This window comes from Seriola dumerili, unplaced genomic scaffold (genome assembly GCF_002260705.1).
Source record: "Seriola dumerili isolate Sdu_G_001 unplaced genomic scaffold, Sdu_1.0 BDQW01000052.1, whole genome shotgun sequence".
NCBI lineage: Eukaryota > Metazoa > Chordata > Actinopteri > Carangiformes > Carangidae > Seriola > Seriola dumerili.
This window is the reverse complement of record NW_019174307.1, coordinates 16613471-16632642: the sequence shown is the minus strand read 5'-3', so window position 1 is coordinate 16632642 and position 19172 is coordinate 16613471. Positions and strand designations below refer to the sequence as shown.

At 39.8% G+C, this 19172-nt stretch overlaps 1 protein-coding gene across 14 annotated transcripts in view; it reads right to left on the bottom strand.

The window, feature by feature from the left end:
* mycbp2 (MYC binding protein 2, E3 ubiquitin protein ligase) overlaps nucleotides 1–17577 on the bottom strand; it is a 61479-nt gene extending 43902 nt beyond the window's left edge. For 12 of the 14 annotated variants that reach the window (XM_022740522.1, XM_022740523.1, XM_022740528.1 and 9 more), the window contains exons 1-10: nucleotides 16942–17577; nucleotides 13861–13936; nucleotides 7391–7606; nucleotides 5381–5534; nucleotides 4909–5105; nucleotides 3487–3729; nucleotides 2743–2814; nucleotides 2308–2404; nucleotides 2118–2191; nucleotides 99–237 (exon numbers count right to left, since the gene is read on the bottom strand). In XM_022740522.1, coding sequence (XP_022596243.1) covers nucleotides 99–237; nucleotides 2118–2191; nucleotides 2308–2404; nucleotides 2743–2814; nucleotides 3487–3729; nucleotides 4909–5105; nucleotides 5381–5534; nucleotides 7391–7606; nucleotides 13861–13936; nucleotides 16942–17213 — 1540 coding nt within the window. In that variant the 5' untranslated portion in view covers nucleotides 17214–17577. The remainder of the gene's footprint in view (nucleotides 1–98; nucleotides 238–2117; nucleotides 2192–2307; nucleotides 2405–2742; nucleotides 2815–3486; nucleotides 3730–4908; nucleotides 5106–5380; nucleotides 5535–7390; nucleotides 7607–13860; nucleotides 13937–16941) is intronic. The other 2 variants (XM_022740536.1, XM_022740537.1) reach the window with 1 other exon arrangement.
* Nucleotides 17578–19172: the final 1595 nt, after the last annotated feature.

Below are 19172 nucleotides of genomic sequence, written 5' to 3'. Positions count from 1 at the left end.
TCTGACAAATTTGTGACCTTGTGGACACACACAGTTTGAAGTGCCTGAAGCAGGTGTACAGACAACATGCAGATATTAGAACATTTTATATCACTTACTGATGATGTGCAGATCCTTCTCGAGGTCAAAGAGCGAGATGCCGCAGGCGTGCAGACACTTCCTTGCCAGCTTCAGCTGCAGTTCCTGCTGCAGGGCCGGGTCTGAACTCATAGTATAGATCCGCACCACAAAACCATCCTGCAGGAGTCAGGGCCAACAAGAGGAAACACTGTTTAGTTTCACAACTCCACATTGCTACAGAGTGGAATTCAGAGTCAATTTAACAGCTTTAGGACACAACAAGCCCCTGATTTAATGAAAATATATCCCTGCTGCAGCTCACTGAATGTCACAATCAAAATGAATCTAATACGCTTTCTTGCCAAGAGTGAGACGAGAAGATCAACACCATTTACATGTATGCACACTAAATATGAATATTTACAGTATATACATGAGGGTGGCAAGAAAGCGAATAAGCATATTTCCCAAAACGTCAACATATTTTTTGAAGTTACGGTGTTTGTTGGAGAAATGCAGTGGAAACAATACTTCGACTACGCATGTGTAACTGGCCACAAGTGCATGTGTGCGTTTTGGTACAGTGGGGGATGAGGCAAGACATAACAACTTGGCCTTACATTCAACCCACACACTCATGTAGGTTAGTCAAACGGCAGGGGATGTGGATGAAAGAGACAATTTACAGGAAAGAAACCCAGTATAGAGAGGACCACAACGGGAAAATAATTGGGAGACAACAGGGATATAAAAAAGGGATGAAGGGTAGCGTGTGGATGGTCTGGTTTCCACTGTGTGGTAATGATGACAGACTCATCTATTGTGCTTTGATTCCTACAGAGCAGTGCACATGTGCCACTCAACTCATTAAATAAGCGCCTTTATCCTCTGGCCAGTCCTACCCCCCTGACATTGCCTCCCTACATGTTACCTTCTTCCTGTGACTATTTCCTTGACCTCCTATAGTTTACCCACATTATCTTCTTCCTCTTCTTCCCAGCATCTGAACCCCCTACATTGTATGTGTGTCTCTTGTGGTTTTCCTCAGCTGTAAGTGGTCTGTGCAGTGATTGCATTTGCTGCCTGCTCACTAAAAATGCATGCAGCTTCTGAGGATGCCCCCACCCCCCAATACAGTATCCCACCCCCTTTGATTAGCCTAGAAACTGCTACTCGGGAGGAGGGCTAGTTGCAACGGCATATATGTGGATTTCACATCTTCCCATCCCCCATCCACATTAGAGTGCTTATGCAGATGACTGTTTGTGAGATTAAGCTCTCTGGAGAATACCCACATGTGGTCCCACTGCCCTCGCTGCCACGCCCACATATACACAACGCAAACGCACAAATATACACCCATACAGAGCTACACACCCCTGTGTGGCACAGCTGCTGATCAGCTGAGGCTCCTTCAAAGAGAGGCTGGAGCCTCTTTAGCCGGGGAAGTGACAGAACAGCTACCCTCATTTTAACAAACAAAAGAGTTGGTTTTCAAGACAGAAACAACACATATAAAAAAAAAAAGAACTTGCTCAGTTGCTCAAGCTAAAAAAAGATTTAAAAAAAAAAAAGATGAACTGAAGAGAATTTGATTGCACTGATGGGTATAAACAACTGAGAAGACAACCATGTACCATCACGGTCTCTGTATCTCTTTCACACTAAGTAAGAAGGGAAACTGCTCACAAATGCTGACAAACACGTCTCTTTGCGATTGTATCTATCAGTCTGTAACTTAACCACTGTGACGCAGCAAGTCAGTGACCAAGTGAGACTTTTAAAACCTTGCTCACATACTGCAGACTGCAGCAGGGAATTTAACAGCACTATAATCTTAAAACACTACGCAAGCACATACAGTAAGTGCATAATAAAGTCAGCTCCCTCCAACCGTGTTTCCAGGGGACATGGGCAGTACAGCTCAGGTGTTTTGTGGTTTCTGTTCCACATTTGGGGGAACTCCTGAGCACACTGAGGACTAGCCTCACTGAAACTGATTTAATTTAAAATTTCACACTTAAATGTTTAAACTTTAGCCAGAACATTAAACTTACATCTTTGCAGGCTGCGATCTGGTTGATGTACTCTCCATCTGTGAAGATGATGTTCTGTCCATCTGAGTGTTGGCCTGCAAAGTGACAGTGAATATATTTTGACAATTTTGTTAGTTGCAGTTTTGACGACTTAACCCCCATGAGGTGTTTTTTTTTTTTTTTTTTTTTATATAAAGTGTTTTATCAGCACCTGGCATGGTGACAGTCCCCTCATGCTCCAGAGTCTCAGGGTTGATCTTGATGGCCGACATACTGTGGTTACTTGTGTCCCGATACAACAAATACCCCTGAAGATACAACACAAACATCACTGCTAATCTGCAATCAGAAAGGGCTTTCCCTAATATAAGCCCTACAGCAAACTTGGACAGATAAAGATGACTGTGTAGTTCAGCAATTTTAATTTAATTTATACTTTCATTGACGTCACACTCTTTAAGAACAACACATCAGAAGTTTTAAAAACAAAGTTTACAGACTTTTGGGTCGACTTCAAATAACCAAAATCACTTAATTCACATGGAGATCAACTCAAAGTCTAAATGTGATCAAACTTTTTATACACTCAAAGCTGCTTCAGTGAAATGTATGTGAGGAGCATCTTGATCAAAGCTCCACTACCTACCTGAGCAAAGCCCAGCCATGATCTCTTCTCCTTTCGATTCCTGATTCGAGATGTGGAGTTGTACACGTGGCCCTGCGGGGCATTGATGACACATGAGCAGACAATCACAAACACTGACAAGCCTTCATTTAATGTTGACAGATGAAACACTGGTGTTTTATTTAAGACTCAACAAAGTCATCAACTTCTTTAAAGCAGGAGAGCTTCCTGTTTTAAAGTAGCATTGTGGCTCTCTAGTGTCACAGTTCTCTCCTGCTCACATTCACATAAAAATAATAATTAACCCTATTTATATACAATTATGGAATGTGGAGTTCACCTAAATCTCAAATAGGCCTATACTGTATACTGTATGGTGCCTTCATGTTTAAACTTAATTTCATCACATGATCACGTATAAAATAAAAGTCAATTCCATCTTTAACATAATGTCTCATTTAGAGAGATACTGCTAGACATGCACCTCTTTCTTGCAAACATCAGACAACTGTGAAAACCATGCATCTCCAAAACGTCAACTGTAACTTAAGAAAAACAGCCCTGTTTTAAGTTTTGTGACAGTGCATTCTTCAGATAATCCAATGGGTTTTTCATGGTTTATTTTTTCTTGAGAATTAAGAGAATCTTCTCAACCCACAAAAGGAACACTTAATCCTTCACTTTATCTGAAAAATCACCAAATTGGGATATACTGTATGTGTTATCACTGGACAGTGCCGGCATGCAGCTGTAAGTGTTACATACCCTGACAGTGCCACTGTATCCAGAGCCCACTTTGTAGAGCCCATCCTTGCAGAGCAAGTACAGGAAGGAGCCATCAGTCTGCAGAAGACAGCGCTCGTCCTCGTCAATCACCACCTCTTTCAGGATCCACTTGTTCATCAGGGCAGCGCGTTTAATGCCGTTCCCAAACCAATCCTGAATTTGAATCTTTCCCACCAGGACAGCCTGTACACTCCTCTGTAATGCGTTCAGTATGGTGGGCACCTGGTGAGATTTAGGAAGACAGAGAGGCTGCTGAAAAAACCACACACCTCTAATGTGATGTAATGGGATGTAATTGTGAATTAAATTCTCTATTGCTGATTGAATTAAATAGTTTGTTTAGTGACTGGGACTGTGGTTACCTGCGCATTTTGCCGTCTTCTCATTCTGCCTGAATACATTTTCACACACATTCCCATCATTTCCATGGCAGCTATTACACACACCACTGATCTCACCATTCACACACATGCAAACAAACACAAACACACAGACTGTGTACAACACGCAAGCCCACACTTCCCCCTCTAGTCTGCCTGCCATTATGATGACTCACAGTCCAGTCAATGCCTAAAAGATGACGAACTAGGAAAAAGAGCACACAGGTCTCTGTCTGTGGGGGATGCAATGTGTGAAAAAAGTCCCTGTACCACCCTGGTCATGTGTAGGAATTTGATGCAGGTACAGGTGAAACATTTTATGGTCACAAAGCCCACAAACATAATTAAATTAAGTAGTTATGGTTCAAGTTTCTCCCAACATTTTGCAGCAGCAGTTTTGATATGAAGCAGAGGCAAAGAGTAATAAACAAAGAGAGGAGAGAGAGGACAAACTGGAGAACCAAGCAAACAGAAGACCAGCTAATTGGCGGAAGAATGTAGGCAGGGTAACATAATCAAACAGGAGAATCAGAGCGGCTTGACATTTTCAGAAACTTAATTTGTGCTGTCCAGACACTGCTCTGAGTCTCTCTGCTCAAAGGAAATGCCTGGAGGAGCCAGAGGTTACTTTATCCACCCAAAAGGCACTATGGTGATCTAAAGCATTTTGACTAATCTGAAGGAAAAACATGAATGGATAATAGAAAGGTCCACATTTCCTTATGGAGGTGGTTTAGAAAACATAACAATTCAAATTCAATTGATATGTAAGACCAATGTAATTCCAACTTTTGCTTCACTGAAAACAACCAACAGGATCAGCTGGAATGCCTGTTCCAAGATAAAGATGTTTGTTCAGTGTAAGATAGTGATCTGAATAGGTGATCAGTACAAAAATGAGATGATGACATCTGATTATCCATAGTAACTTGTGCCAGCAAAGCCTTGCATCACAAGAATGAATACAAATATGCAGGCAAATTGCCAATTGCAGTGTAATTGATTTAAATTGGTTAAATACCTGTATCGTCTGACAGGCATGGCTGCCATTGTTGGTGAGGATGGCAGACACGGCCTGCAGGATTTTGCCAGTGTCGCCCCAGGCCACCACCAGACTGAAGAGGCAGGCGCAGGACAGGGCAGTGATGGCCTGTCCTGTCGGGTCATTGGGCCCTGTGCTCCGGACTGTGGTCTCCAACAACAACTGGAAAAGAGACTCTGAGGAAGCATAAGAGGGATGGAGAGGGAGGGTAGACATTTGTGAAAAAAGAAAAATGTGTATGTCAATCAGGCTGAATTTTAACTATAATGTGGGCCAATAAGACACTGCGACTAACTATGGCCTCAAAAATGGTCATGAAGTCGCATCACCATATGTCTGACTTGGTGAATTTAACTTTTAAGCTTCACAAACAAGATTTGTTACAGGGCTATTGCACTGGATTACATTAAATTGTACACATTACACCTAATAAAACCTTTTTCAGCCTCACCTAGCACATCCGGGGGCTCAGTCTGGAAACCCTCAGGCTGTTGTCCCTGCAGCATGTCCAACAAGGCTTGCAGGCTACGCAGGCACAGTGAAGGGTGAGAGAACCTAGTCTCTTTTATCAGCTCAAATACCCCACACAGGCCAATGCCAATGATCTGCGGACACACAGAAAGAAACACATTTCTATGAGCTAATAAACACCATGCTGCAATTCCACAGCCAGCTAGACTAGCTGTGATTACAGTTTATGCAGCAAATGAAGGTGAAACATGCTGACACTGTGCATAGATGTGGATGCATGGAAGTGCTGTAACCAAACAGAACTGATAAACAGAAGCTTGGAGTGGATGTTTTCTTTTAATAGCATGGTGAATGGTCATCCTACAGTAAAAAAAAAAACAACATATATGTATCCAGGGGCCCACAGTACAGTTACTACCACTGACTTCAACATACACTGTTAACATTGTGTATAATGACAGACCCACTTAAGTGTTTGGAGAGGGGAGGCAGGCGAAGGACTTTGGCCTAGAAAAGTCTCTCTCTCTCTCGCTCTCTCTCTCTCTCTCTCTCTCTCTCTCTCTCTCTCTCCCTCTCNGGTCGCTGTGTCTGGCTCTCTCTCTCTCTCTCTCTCTCTCTCTCTCTCTCTCTCTCTCTCTCTCTCTCTCTCTCTCTCTCCCTCTCATAATGATCCAATGTTCCCAACTATCTCAGGGAAGAACTATCAGAAGAAAGTTTAGCTTCAGTGTATACCTCATTTTCTAATAAGCACAACGGAACAGATAAACACAGATAAGATCATCCCAACTAGAAAAGATATATCAAGACAAGTACAAGACATTCAAACATAGAGTAGGTTAACAGACAGGTTATGCTACATCTTTAAACGCATTAGATTTACATTATGTAACAGACCAAATGACACTTACAGGCACTCTGTTAGTGCTTGCTACCCTTTTGAAACACACACAAGATCCTCAACATATGGCTTGTTAGACATTGTTATTAAGATGGAATTAAAACTAAATCCCCCAAAATTATCATTAGCAATTTTAATTTGCCTGAAAGAGGATAAAATGGATAGAGCCTTAACCCTAACCATCTGTGTCATCTCAGTATTCACCTGATAACCAATATGTACAGCAGGCACACATCACAAGTTGATCAGCACCAATCAACATTCCAAACAGACATGTACACCACAAACACTGTTCAAAAGCTGTGCTGTCATACTGTAGGAAGGTTTGTCCTGTTTTGAGCCCTTTAAAGCAGCAACACAGAGTGCACGACAGACAAAGAAAAGAGGGGCATAATTCATGTAAATTGAAGGCATCTCGGCAGCCTAATCCTTATTTGTACAACTGATGTTCAGTTCACTTATGTCACCCCTGCTGCCTCACTTAGAGGTCATGCTAACCACTACTAGATTTGTTATTGTGGTACTATAAGGCCATAGCCTTTCACAAAGTCAGCAAACAATGTTAATTTTATCCCTTAATTTAGCAATTTATAGTGTTGAGCCAGACAATATTATATGATGCCTTGCTTCTCATCTGCTTTCGTGTTGTAATTTTCCTGTTCATCGTGGCTTGCTAGTTTCCTCTATTTTAAGTAATCAAAGGAAATATCAATTGCTGAGTTTACTGATATAAATAATAAGCCATGCAATAGGTCTGTGTGAAAGTGCATTTTAATTCAATTTTATCTGAATATTGAATTAGAAAATATTGGCCCTGACATGGAGTAAGAGATAAACCAGCAGGTGCACAGAGTAGAAGAGGGAGCTGAGGAAACAGAGCAGGAGAGGCTGCAATCCTCACAGGATGGGGATTTCAAACCTCTGGTTACGAGTGAATTATCACAACAATAAAAAATGATGAGCCCTAAATACAAGCCCTGGGAGATAAAGGATCAGTGCGTCCCTAAGATAAAGAGCACAGCCTGGCTCTCGCCTTGATACCAAGCGCTGCTACTACCACGTAAGCAGCCAATGCAACCCCCCTGCTTATACCTTTGGCAGCTTGACGGCTGGCTCGCGGTACTCTTCCTCTTCCTCACTGTCTGAGTCGCCACTCTGCACCGAGCTCCTGGAGGCCAGCGCCAGGGAGGCCTCTCTCTGCTGCCAGTCCAGCACACAGTGCCGCACATTGCAGTAGACATTGAACGCAGATGGGTTGCTGTGCAGCTTGATGTCCGGCACGCAGAGGGCTCCATCTAGACTCTCAGCCTGTGGAAAAAAACAAGAGTGGAGGTGGTCAGCAAGGTCAGCAAAACCTTTTCTTGGTAACCACATGTATAATATGATTTGGTGCATCGATAAGCAGTTTTGCACACCACATACTCATTCATAAACACTAATGTGAGTAGGCATAATTTCAAAGCGAAGGTTGGTTCATGAAAAGAGACACCTTTCTGTAAGCCTTATTGTCATTTTATTGACACACTATTTTTAATATCACCTTCAAGACACAGCTATAAAGAATATGAAACAAAACAACAAAGACAAAAGTGACTGAAACCATAGTTCTGTATTTTGAGATATCTCTAATGGGGAGTCATTTTCTGCAAGCTTTTTGGAGCTTGTCATGAGAGCAGCTACTTTTGGTCTGGAACAAAACTGAAAGTGACACATTTTAGTTCCTGTCTGTTTCCAAGTCAGGTTACCACTGCCTTATCTACATTAATTTATTCATTTTAGTTTGTGTCTCTTGACTGTTCATAAGTCATGCAGTTAGTTAAGTTCCTCTGTTGATATCCCTGACCAAAGCACATGCCCACTGACCACAATAAGTCGGGAACTTTCTCATCCGGCTTTACGATCTGAGAACTCCTCTGACGTACAGGTTCCCAAATTTAGCTGTTTGCTATTTGCCTTGAAACTAAATGATTTAACAATACAATAAGCTGAACACAGTGAGTCTTTATACAGTCTGTTATGTCATTGTCCTCATGTCTAGTCAGTGACACAAATGCAGAATTAAATAACTTCTCATTTTGCTTTGGATTCACTCCTAACGACACTCACTTTTGTACACACTGGGCTTGGCAACTGTTTACCCATTTCAAGATCAGCTCAACACAGCTTTCGCTGTTACCAAATGTCTTACTCAACATATTATATAACCACAAAATATAAAGTTTATATATTTAAAGTGTTCAAGTTAAACTCAAGAGAAATCAAATGTTTTTTGGCCAATATTTCGCTCTCCTGAAGTTTCTCCCTTTGCTTGAATTTTTTTCTTTTCTGAATTGAGGATCTACGGATAAAGTGTACAGTATGTTTTGTGGGTTGCAAAGAAAAGAGACAAATATGTGATTTTAAGCTATATGAATAAAAATATATTATCACAGATACTGGTGTAAATGCTGGCCATTAAGTAATGGGAAATTGCAGTACAGATATATGCTAAGATGTATTTCCATTAACATAGAAACAATGTCACCATTACATAGTTCTCCAAATGGCTCTGACAAGTTAAAATTTCACAGGTAAAACAGCCTTTCTCCATCAAAATTTATGGATCACTAAATGTAAGACATCATTGTAATTTCTTTTTTTATGTTCAGTGATTATGTTAAAAAACATTAATATCAGCCATATACCAAATACATATTCATATTGTTTTGATCTCAAATACTAATATTGGGCATAAATCAAACATGGACAAACATTTTCAAAACTCTGTCTAAGAGTTGAACCCAGCTCTACTTTTTGTTGAAGCTGTTTTAGGAGAGGTGCTGGTGCAACTTTATGGTCATTTTGGAGTCTGCAGTTTGTGGTGCTGTTGAACAGCGTTACACTAAGAGACGTTTGTAATATTGAGTCAACTCTCATTGATATAAATGAGTTGGATAAGTGAACAGGCAAAGCTGACAATAAAACCATTACAGAAAAGCTTAAGCGTTTACATCCAAATAATCATTATGATTACACAAACTACAATCCACAGAGAAACTTGATAAACTAACTAATTGATAAGGTTTCCCTATCCCACCAAGCACGGGCTTTTTAACTACAGTCCCGAGGGAACCTCCAGAGAATAATATTGATCGATTGTGCCTCTCTTGCAGTGCGGTGCTTTTGCCATCACAATCTCAGGGTTTGATGTCATCTATTTGGGGAGAGGGGTCATTCATTCGCAGCTCAAACCACTGGGGAGGATATTAGCTCCCCTCTCGTCTAAATGTACAGTCTACTGCTCTCCTGCCTTGCTGCTAATGTAGCATTTGTGACCGAGTGACTGTACAGCACTCACAAAGGAGCCTGATGCCTGGAAAGAGCATTTAAATTTTAAACATGGAAATGCTACATAAAGCCATGCAGCACGTGAAGGACAGCAAACAGCAAAACAAAAGGAAGGGTGGTATAAGGACCAAAGTACTGAGATAGGAGGCTCAGCATTTTCAGACCACATGTAGCAGGAGGGTCCCTCCCTTTCTGTGTGAGATTCTGTGTGTTTGATTTTTCATATCATATATTAATATTTTTTATCATGCAATGTTTTAGTTGTCTCTATTGTTTGGAAGCAGTAAAAAGTATTAAGTTTATAAAAATAGGAGAAATACAATATTCCCCATCTGATATTTATCAGGACAAATGTGGTATTATTATAATAAAAATAGTCTCTGTTACATATCATAAGGGGGTACTATTGTTAAATTCTGAAATCACATTATCACCTATTTTGAAACATTTGATTGGTCTCCTGTATACATGTTTGTTTAGATTACAAATGCTTTAAAATACTGATGATTACATTTGTCTGAGCATCACAAACACATAGAAATGTCTCTTTATTGTCAGAGTTTCATACAATCAGTCCAATAAAATTTGTTCAGCAGAGCCGTATCAGTAAATTATTTCATGCCATTCATGTGTGCAGGGTGCCAGCAGATGGGGCGTCATCTTGGAGCATAGTATCCAGTTTTCTAAATAGATCCATAAACAGATACATATGTGGTCATGATATATATTAGTTTATTTGCTAATAAATGACACAGGGAATGCAACTACAGGTTCAGAATCTGTTTGTGCTGCTGCACTGCAAATGGATGACATTGGCTGAGCCGGGTTTAAGGTGCTTCACATAATTTAGAATTTACAGTATGCTTATTCACTCATTTTATGGTGTTTCTGCTTTAAAAAAGTGTAATATAATTTAGTATTGTACTTCCATAAAGGCAAAGTAATTGTGGGAGGTAGATCAAAAAGGATGAGTCAAAAGTAGCTAAAGCCGGAATCATCGGTTAATCGTCTTGTCTTACCTTAAGTTTGTTTGTGATAGATGTTTATAATTCCGTCGGACTAACTTTTTAACACAATCACCAATTTCAGATATGTTACACTGCATCTGATCCATATCTGAGGTTATATCTTGCAGGCAGAGCATGAGGCGGCTGAAACGTGGTCTTCTCAATGAAAGTTGAAATTACATTTGACAGATTTCACTGGAGTTGATAGTTTCCCATTTAAAACTGGAAAAAAACACCAGACACTTCTGATTAAAAGTGACACCTTTGAGATATGTGATGATGTACATAAGCAAAGGGAAATCCAAGTATGCAAAGCCCAGAGATCTGCTGATGTTTAGTGGTTTTCCTTTCACTTTGTAAGAGCACCAACCTATAACAAGCTGCTCGTCTGATGGTTTCTTTTGTGTTTCTGTCTGCACTTCACTGATGATTTAATGGCCATCTTAAAAGCTTTGGAAAAGGCTGGTATGGAGCTCCTGACCGCACTTAAGACATCTACACCTTTCAGCTTGCTGGCTTTACAGATAAATAAGAAAGGATGAAAAAAAAAGGGTTTTCCAACGCAGAGGCTCAAGTGGAATTACTGTTACTTTACAACACCAATTCAAATGAGTAAATCTTTTATCACCAGGAGAATAGGACAATCCTTAATAGACAACCAAAAATCACTGTCTTCACATAGTCCCAACATTTGGCTACAAAATCCAGTTTGTCAGTGTTTTACCTCTGGTCTCCATACATCCCCATACATTCAAGTCACACAATTTAGCATCCATTTCTCTGAAAGCTAAAAAAGTGGTGATGTGGCTTTATCTTTCAGAGAAATGGAGGCTTAGCTCTGTAATTCATGTACAAATTTAATGCATGAAAGGCACAAACTGGGACTACTAGACATAAAGCATACAAATGTCAAACAATTTAGATACCAGTAGTATTAAATAGTCTGTCTAATTTATTCATCTATTTAAAAGGTTAGATATAGTGCAATTTGATTTTACTTGGCTGACCTGTTTGTTTTGCCATTTTACTATCACGACACACATTATCATCATCGTTCTCTGTCATATCTAATTCAGTTCATCCAGACCCAGATTTTTGTGCACTACAGGTCCTACTCCATTCAGCCTTCAACAAATTACATTTATATGCAGCTATTCTGCTTGATCAATTAATGGCAATATTCAGTTTGAATGAAGGAAGTAGTCTGACATTTTTACAGAACAGTAAAAAGTAAGGACATGAAGGTCACGGAGGTGGATGAGCACATGAGTACTTCCCTTTAACACCAGCCTGCCATGCTTGAATCTCTTCACATACTAGCTGTCAGATTAGACATTTCTATCTTTTAATCATGACCAGTCTTTTTCTAACTGGTTTTAGCTGCCTATCCGTCCCAAGCACTACTTTTATTGGAATAGAAATCATAAAGCTCTAAAAAAAATTATGTTTTGCAGATGCTACAATATGAATATTCTGATACAATGAAAAGAAAAGTAAGCTTGTTGATATTAAATTTACTCTCAGATGTGTCATGCTGATACAGAACAGATGTATGAGAGTGTAATTTGTAGCAGATACTGTGGATTCAGACTTGCCAGAATTCAAAGAGAGGCGCAGAATCCTGGTTTCATGCTTTCATGCTAGGCTGACAACAACATGGATGGCTTATTTAATAAAGTAGGTACTTAGTATCTACCAGTCTATTTAATGAAGTATGTCAGATTGGTTTTGAAAAAAACTGGCAAAGGTGTAAGTATATTTTATAGATATTATGTAGATTATAAGGGAACTATGTAGATTTTTGATAATTAATTTACTGAATGTATCCTTTTGTACCATTTATTATTAGAATTATAGTTGTTGAAAAAGGCAAATCACTCATCTGCCTGAACAGAAGACATTACCTCACACTCTTCATTAGGATGATGAGTGTTTATGCTCTGTCTTTTGTTCTGACTCCACTTTCACGTGTTTATAAGCACAGAAGCAGACAAAAGGGGGAGAAGAGGCCCTTTGAAATCACACTCTTGTCTGACTATGCCGGAGTGAGAGGCGTGACAGAGCAAGAGTGAGGACAACACATACAGCATGACTGCTCGTGTAACTACCCACGGTTTTATGCCTGCCTGCCTGCCTGCCTGCCTGCCAGCCAGCCAACCGGCCTTGCCTACCACTCAGTTCTCTGTCTCTACAAAATAATATCTGATAATGTTCCACGACATCAACTCACTGAACAAGTCGATCTGAAGAGAACTTAACAGACTATCCCACTGTACGTTGAACTGCCTGACTGGAATAGTTTTGAGGTAAAAGCCGACAAAGTAGTGCAGCCTCTGTCCTTCTCTAAGACTATCACATTCATCACTCTCCCCACTGCCTGCAAGATGCTGGAAAAAAAATGTCTAATAAAGTTAAATTCAAACACTGGCTAACCATATTACAGACCAACCAAAGAGCAGGCTGCTCTCTCAATCTCTGACAAAAACAGCAAAGAGATAAATCAATATAATCTGTGTGGATTATGTTTGTTGACACAATTTGGGGATCGACTAGTTAACCTACGCTGTCCGTGCAAAGTATACAGCAGAGGCAAAAACACAACCACATCCTCTGATACAGACTACGTTCCTTCTTTGGATGGAGGAGATGGAGGCCGGCAACTGTTGCCGTGGAGATGTGGAACACATTAGGTCGCTCGGCAACAGGCCATCGTGCACAAGCCAGAGCCACTCCCATGTGTCTCACATTCTGTCTATCCACCTCTCCGGCTTCATGTGTGGATGAGCTTCCTGGCACCTGACCAAACGCACCAATGAAAATAACGATTCTGCCAAACACCTTCAAGATTACAGATAATCTAACCTCATCTTTAATCCTATTCCAATCTGCTAAATTTATTCAGTAAAGTCAGACCAGCTGTGAGGACTAACCAGTGCATACCAAGTCTCTGACAGTTGCAAATTAAAACTGTCAGTCATGTTTGTATTAATGTTTTTTAAAAGCAAAATTCCACATGTAGACATTTAATTATTTATATGAAATAGTTTGAGTAGTACTATGGATGTTGAATATTGCACCTATTTATGATTTGACATTGCACTTGCACAGTGTAGCGCTGGCCTTAAAACATATTTATTAACAAACAAATATAAATACAGCAATCGTGACATTACATAGAAGAAGTGTGGAATTCTGTGATATTTATTTAGACAATAAAGTATCTCTTACCTTTGTTCTTGATTTGACTTTTGACTTCACTTTCTGTCGCCTTTTCAGCTTCTTCTTACTCAAAGCCTTCTTTCCCCTGAAAGTATAAGGTGATCACTGAGTATAGCAAAATATACTGTATCCTTAAGCACCGGTTAAAGTCAAACACATGGCACAGTATTTGGTTTATTATGAAAAGCTTGTGATAAGATAATGGTCAAGCATTCTTCTTCAAGCCTGTCATGATGTTCTCAGAATAACTGTTGCAATCTTGAATCCATTCCAATGCCTTTAATGATTATGACTCACTGGTAAATTAAAAAAAATGCCTCTTCAATCTGCTGTTGATGGGCTGTTTTAAAGGAGTTAATATAACATTTCTGTACACTTTTTGCTCAGCATGCTTAAATGATGTTCTTTGTTTCACCACTGTTCTGTGGAGCATTTGTACTGTCAGGGATGGAATATGGAAAGAAATTTATACCAGTATTTTTACTACTTGACAGTGCAACTGTGTGTTTTGATTTCTGATGGCTTGTCACTATAGATTTCTGATAGCTTGTCACCATAGAAAATGAGCTTCAAATTGCTCAACCCTTTGAGTACACAGTGACAAGACGGGTTACTCTTTCTCATCAAAATACCAAACTAAAATCCGGCTGAATTAATCAGACAGACAGAAATGTCAATCTGATATTTTGAATAGTAGATAAATATCAACAAATCAATCAGGGTAATAAGGCTGACTGGTAGTTGGTTCAAATGGCTAACAAAACATTTCCCTAAAGGTTCCATGTATTAAACTATATCTGAAACTAACAATTATTATAATCAATTCATCTTCCAATTATTTTCTCAAGTAATTGTTGTCTATAAAATGTGGAAATTGCTGTATAGAATTTCCTACAGCCCAATGTGAAATCTTCGAATGTCTTGTTTAGCCAAACAACAGTCCAAAATCCAAAGGTATTAAATTTACTATCATATATGACACAGAGAAGCTGCAGCCAGCAAATGTTGGGCATTTTGCATTAAAAAAATTATCAAAATTATTGTGGATTAATTTGCAGCTGATTGACTAATCGATCAATTGATTAATCAATGCAGCTTTAATTGGACTACTACCTGCATTTTATGTGCAAGTAACATATTTTAATATCAGCTCAACAAAGAAAGATTGGTGCCAGATAAAATGGTTGCTCAATATCACACAACTGGAGAAGTTGAATTTGTTTTGGTCTAGTTGCTTATTTTGACCAATGAAATAAGGAGTTGGTTATGGCAAAAGTGGTCCAATAAGACTAACGTTAAAAACTCCAACAACAGTTTGCAGTTGTATGCAAAAGTTTGGGAACCCCTGAGGAAATTACATACTTTGTTGATTTTTGGCAGATGTCACATCTTGCAAACCCTTTTTGTAGCCAGCCAAGTCTTTTATTATCAGAATTAGGAATCTTCACCCACTCTTTCTTGCAGATCACTTCAAGTTCTAAGATATTTTTGGCTGCACACACAGCATGTTTAAGATCTAAGTCAGGGAACTGTGTGGTGCATTACTAAACTTTAGCTTGTGCTTCTTGAAGTAGTTAATGTTGGATTTTGTGGTATGTTATGGATCACTGTCTTGCTGTTGAAGCCAAATCTTAACATAAAGCAGTTCAAGTACAGAGAAAAAAATTAGTTACAAACAAAATATTAAGATGGTTAAGAACATTCATTGCGTACATCCATGTCCTGGATCAAGCGCTGATCTCAAATTACAGACACATCACACTTCTCATTTAGTAGTGACTCATGGTTATACATACACAACCTATGTTGTTCCATCTGTGAAATGTTTCATGTGCCACTGGCTGACACACAACCCCAAAACAATTCCATTTCGACCCACATACTTAGTAGGGTGCCAAGATTTTTGCACATACCTCAATTACTGTTCCATAGTTGTTTACATCAAAATAAAAAGTCAGAGTGCATTTAATGTCTGTTTGCTATAGTGATTGTATTTAACTCTTCACACAAAAATGAAATGGAAAAAATAGACAAACTTTTTGCGTATAACTGGCCCATGCTTACAGCAAGTACTGTATACTGTGGACTGAGAAAAACAATTCAGTGTGAGGGAGGATGCTGCAACGATCAAGCTAGTCAGTCTACAACCTGACTGACAATGACGTAACTGTATTACCCGCTTATGCCAGAAAAGCAAATGAGTTCATCCACCACCCAACACATCCTCACCAATAGATGTCTAACGTTTTAAGCCCTGTTTGCTGTGTTTACTATGCGTTTAAATGCATACCTGCTCATTATCAGATGTGTTTTACTTGAGAAGTAAAACTCCAGTTAAGATAACCTGGGGAAGGGCTGATGCTTCTCAACGTTCGTTAACGTTTGCTAGCTATCGAAACAGTGACGCCGTTGGGCCTAAATACACACAGCTCACTACATCAAATTAAATGAAATGACAACTTGGGTAATGTGCATTTTGGTGACAACCCCAGTAATGGTTGTTTAAAATGTTTACCAAAAAATTAAAACATTACACAAGCAGTACGTTTGTTTACGTTTAGCTAGGTAGCAGCTATTTACTCAAAACAAACTGACAAACTGCTGTCATGACTGTTAGCCAGCTAGCTTGTTTTGGATATCAGCCGGTGTAAGTGTACTTTTTCGAGTCCAAGTGTAGAGTGTCTCAATTTCAGTGTCAATGTGTCAATGTTTGGCTAAAACACAATGTCCAGAGCACCCGGAGTGCAAATCCCCCGCGCAAGGGTGAAGTAACGTAACATTAGCTTAGCTGACACGGATAAGCTAGGGAAGTCAAAGCCCAAATGCTACCTAGCAAACTGACCCCCATAACAGGTAGCACCCAAATTAAGGAGCTCCTGGCATCTTGTTTGTAGTCAAAACATTGTCTAGTGTGACAAAGGTCTAAATAGCTCATGAATCATGAATATCTTTTAACTTTATGTATTGCTGCTATTAACCGACGTACCGATGAGCAAGGGTTAATGTTAGCTTACGGTCGTTAGCTCTGTTAGCAGCACAAATGACAGACCAGCTTCTTAGATATATATCTTTTTCACGTTAACCACTCACCTTCCTTGATTTATCCCTTGCTCTTTATCGCTGATAGCAGTGGTATAAATCCGTCTGTATCTTTCCGCCAGAGCTCGTCCTGAGAGTAAAAGCTGGTACCGAGTCCGACAATCCGACTGGGCTCCGGGTGTCGGACAAGAACCCATACCCGAACCAATGGTGGAGAGATCGGCTCCTGCTCCAGAAATGACCCTGACACCCAGCCCCATCGACGGTGATGAGGAGGGCAGAATCCCACCACCGGCGGCCGCTGCCGCAGCAGCACACATCATCGTTTTGGAGAACAATGCATATATCACTCAAAAGATATCACAGCTAGATGATATCTAGCCATCAGATACAATCCGCTTGTCATTAAATCCTCCACATGTCACATCATTTCCCCATTCCAACTCGCTGAAATACCACAATTAGCATCCACGGTCCACGGTTATTACAAGCGCAAATTGTAGCCAGTCTGGTGGTGCAACTACGGTCTTCCGATCCGGCCACAGCGTCAACACGGTGCTTGTCGTATGAAAATATATCTTCTCAAGCCATAATAGATTTTCTTTTAAAATCGCAGAAACGGCACCATTCATTTCCAAAAACCGCGTTGTCGTGTTTTGGTTTTATTCGCTCCTTGAATATTTCTTGACCCCGAAGAGGCAGCACCCTCAGTTGGGCTGCCATCTTAGCTTCATCGTCCCTCCCCTCCCTGGCTAAAATTGCGTCGCTAGCATGCCGGGATATTTTCATACGACCAAACCGAGCGATGCTATCATTGATTTATTTGAACAATGACCTCCCTGTATAGAAACATACTGATGTATAGCTACATTTTTAAAAACACAAATCGACATTCGCGGAGGTGAAATATATCATAACAGACAGAGAATAGAACCATATGGGTTATTTTGCACACTGTACAGTTTGAATCTGGACATTTGATTAGCAGAGGTTCATCCAGAGCCCCTCCCAGTTTGATCTAAAATTGGCTCTGAAAAGCGATTAAATGTTTTGTTGCCCACAAAAAAAGCACTGAAGCTCTGGTGTGATTTCTAAAAACAGTGTTGCATTATGTTAATACTGCTTTGATTTTATACTTCACAATTCCCTCTCTGCCACTGTCAGTTACAATCCATTTGCTACTTTAATACCATCTGCCTGGAATAAGGGTAAGTGTTTGCATTCCACCTCCTTCTCCAGAGACCATAGAGTAACTGTGAAATGTTGCCCTTTGATCTCAGACATGTCTTCTAAAACAACTCATCAGTTTGCGCAAGGGGTTGCAGCTACCTTGTGATGAAATCGTCTTAACGATACAGTGGTCTTCTTCACTGAGCAGGCCTACAGAGCCGTGTCCTGCATATAGTCCTATTTACCTACTGCTAATGATGTGCCTTTTTGTTATGAATGTAGATGATGTAGCTCATACTCAATGAGATAATAAAAGCACTATATGTTTATTTCTGCCTAAAACTAAAATAGAATTGGAATATTGAAGTGCCTCAGTAATGCAACATGCAGATTATCATGATGGCAATACTTGTATTTTCATTATCCTACTGACAGGGGTGAGACAAGGGTGCAGAAGGAGCAGAAATACTGCAGGAGGGGGAAAATGGGAGATACTGTGAGTTGGGTTATATCAATCAAAATGGTGGTAGAGGCCAAAACACACTACAAAGCAAAGATGGACACAGAAAACAGTTGCAGGCCGTGCAGATTTCACAGAAATGCACATAATACGTTCCTTACACATGTACTGTATGTTTGACTGAGAACATGTATGTACACGTGTTCAGTAAGTACGTTTTCCGAACGTTTTATTTTATACTCTCGGATCTCCCTGCAGTCAAATTGAAATGTATTGTCATCTCTTTAAAAAGGTGGTATAAATGTATGTACATGTGGATGCGCATGTATATTTATTGAGAGAGAGAGAGAGAGTGAGAGGAAGAGATTTACACAGGCCCTAGTGGTGCTTTATTGGCTGCAAGGCATTGCAGTAGCCCAATGACAAGAGAGGGGTCGGACTACAGTCTCTTCTCATAGCAACCCAGGAAGCATTCGGAGATTATCATGCGCAGTATCAGAGTATCAGCATGTATCAGTGATGGCAACAGAAGAATTTATGAACATAAAACTGAGGGATTGTGCTATTAGTGTTTTAGTGTCAAATATTATAAGTGAAAAGGAGCTTAGTTGAAATGTATTGTAATGATCTACTCTAAAAGCACCATAAATAT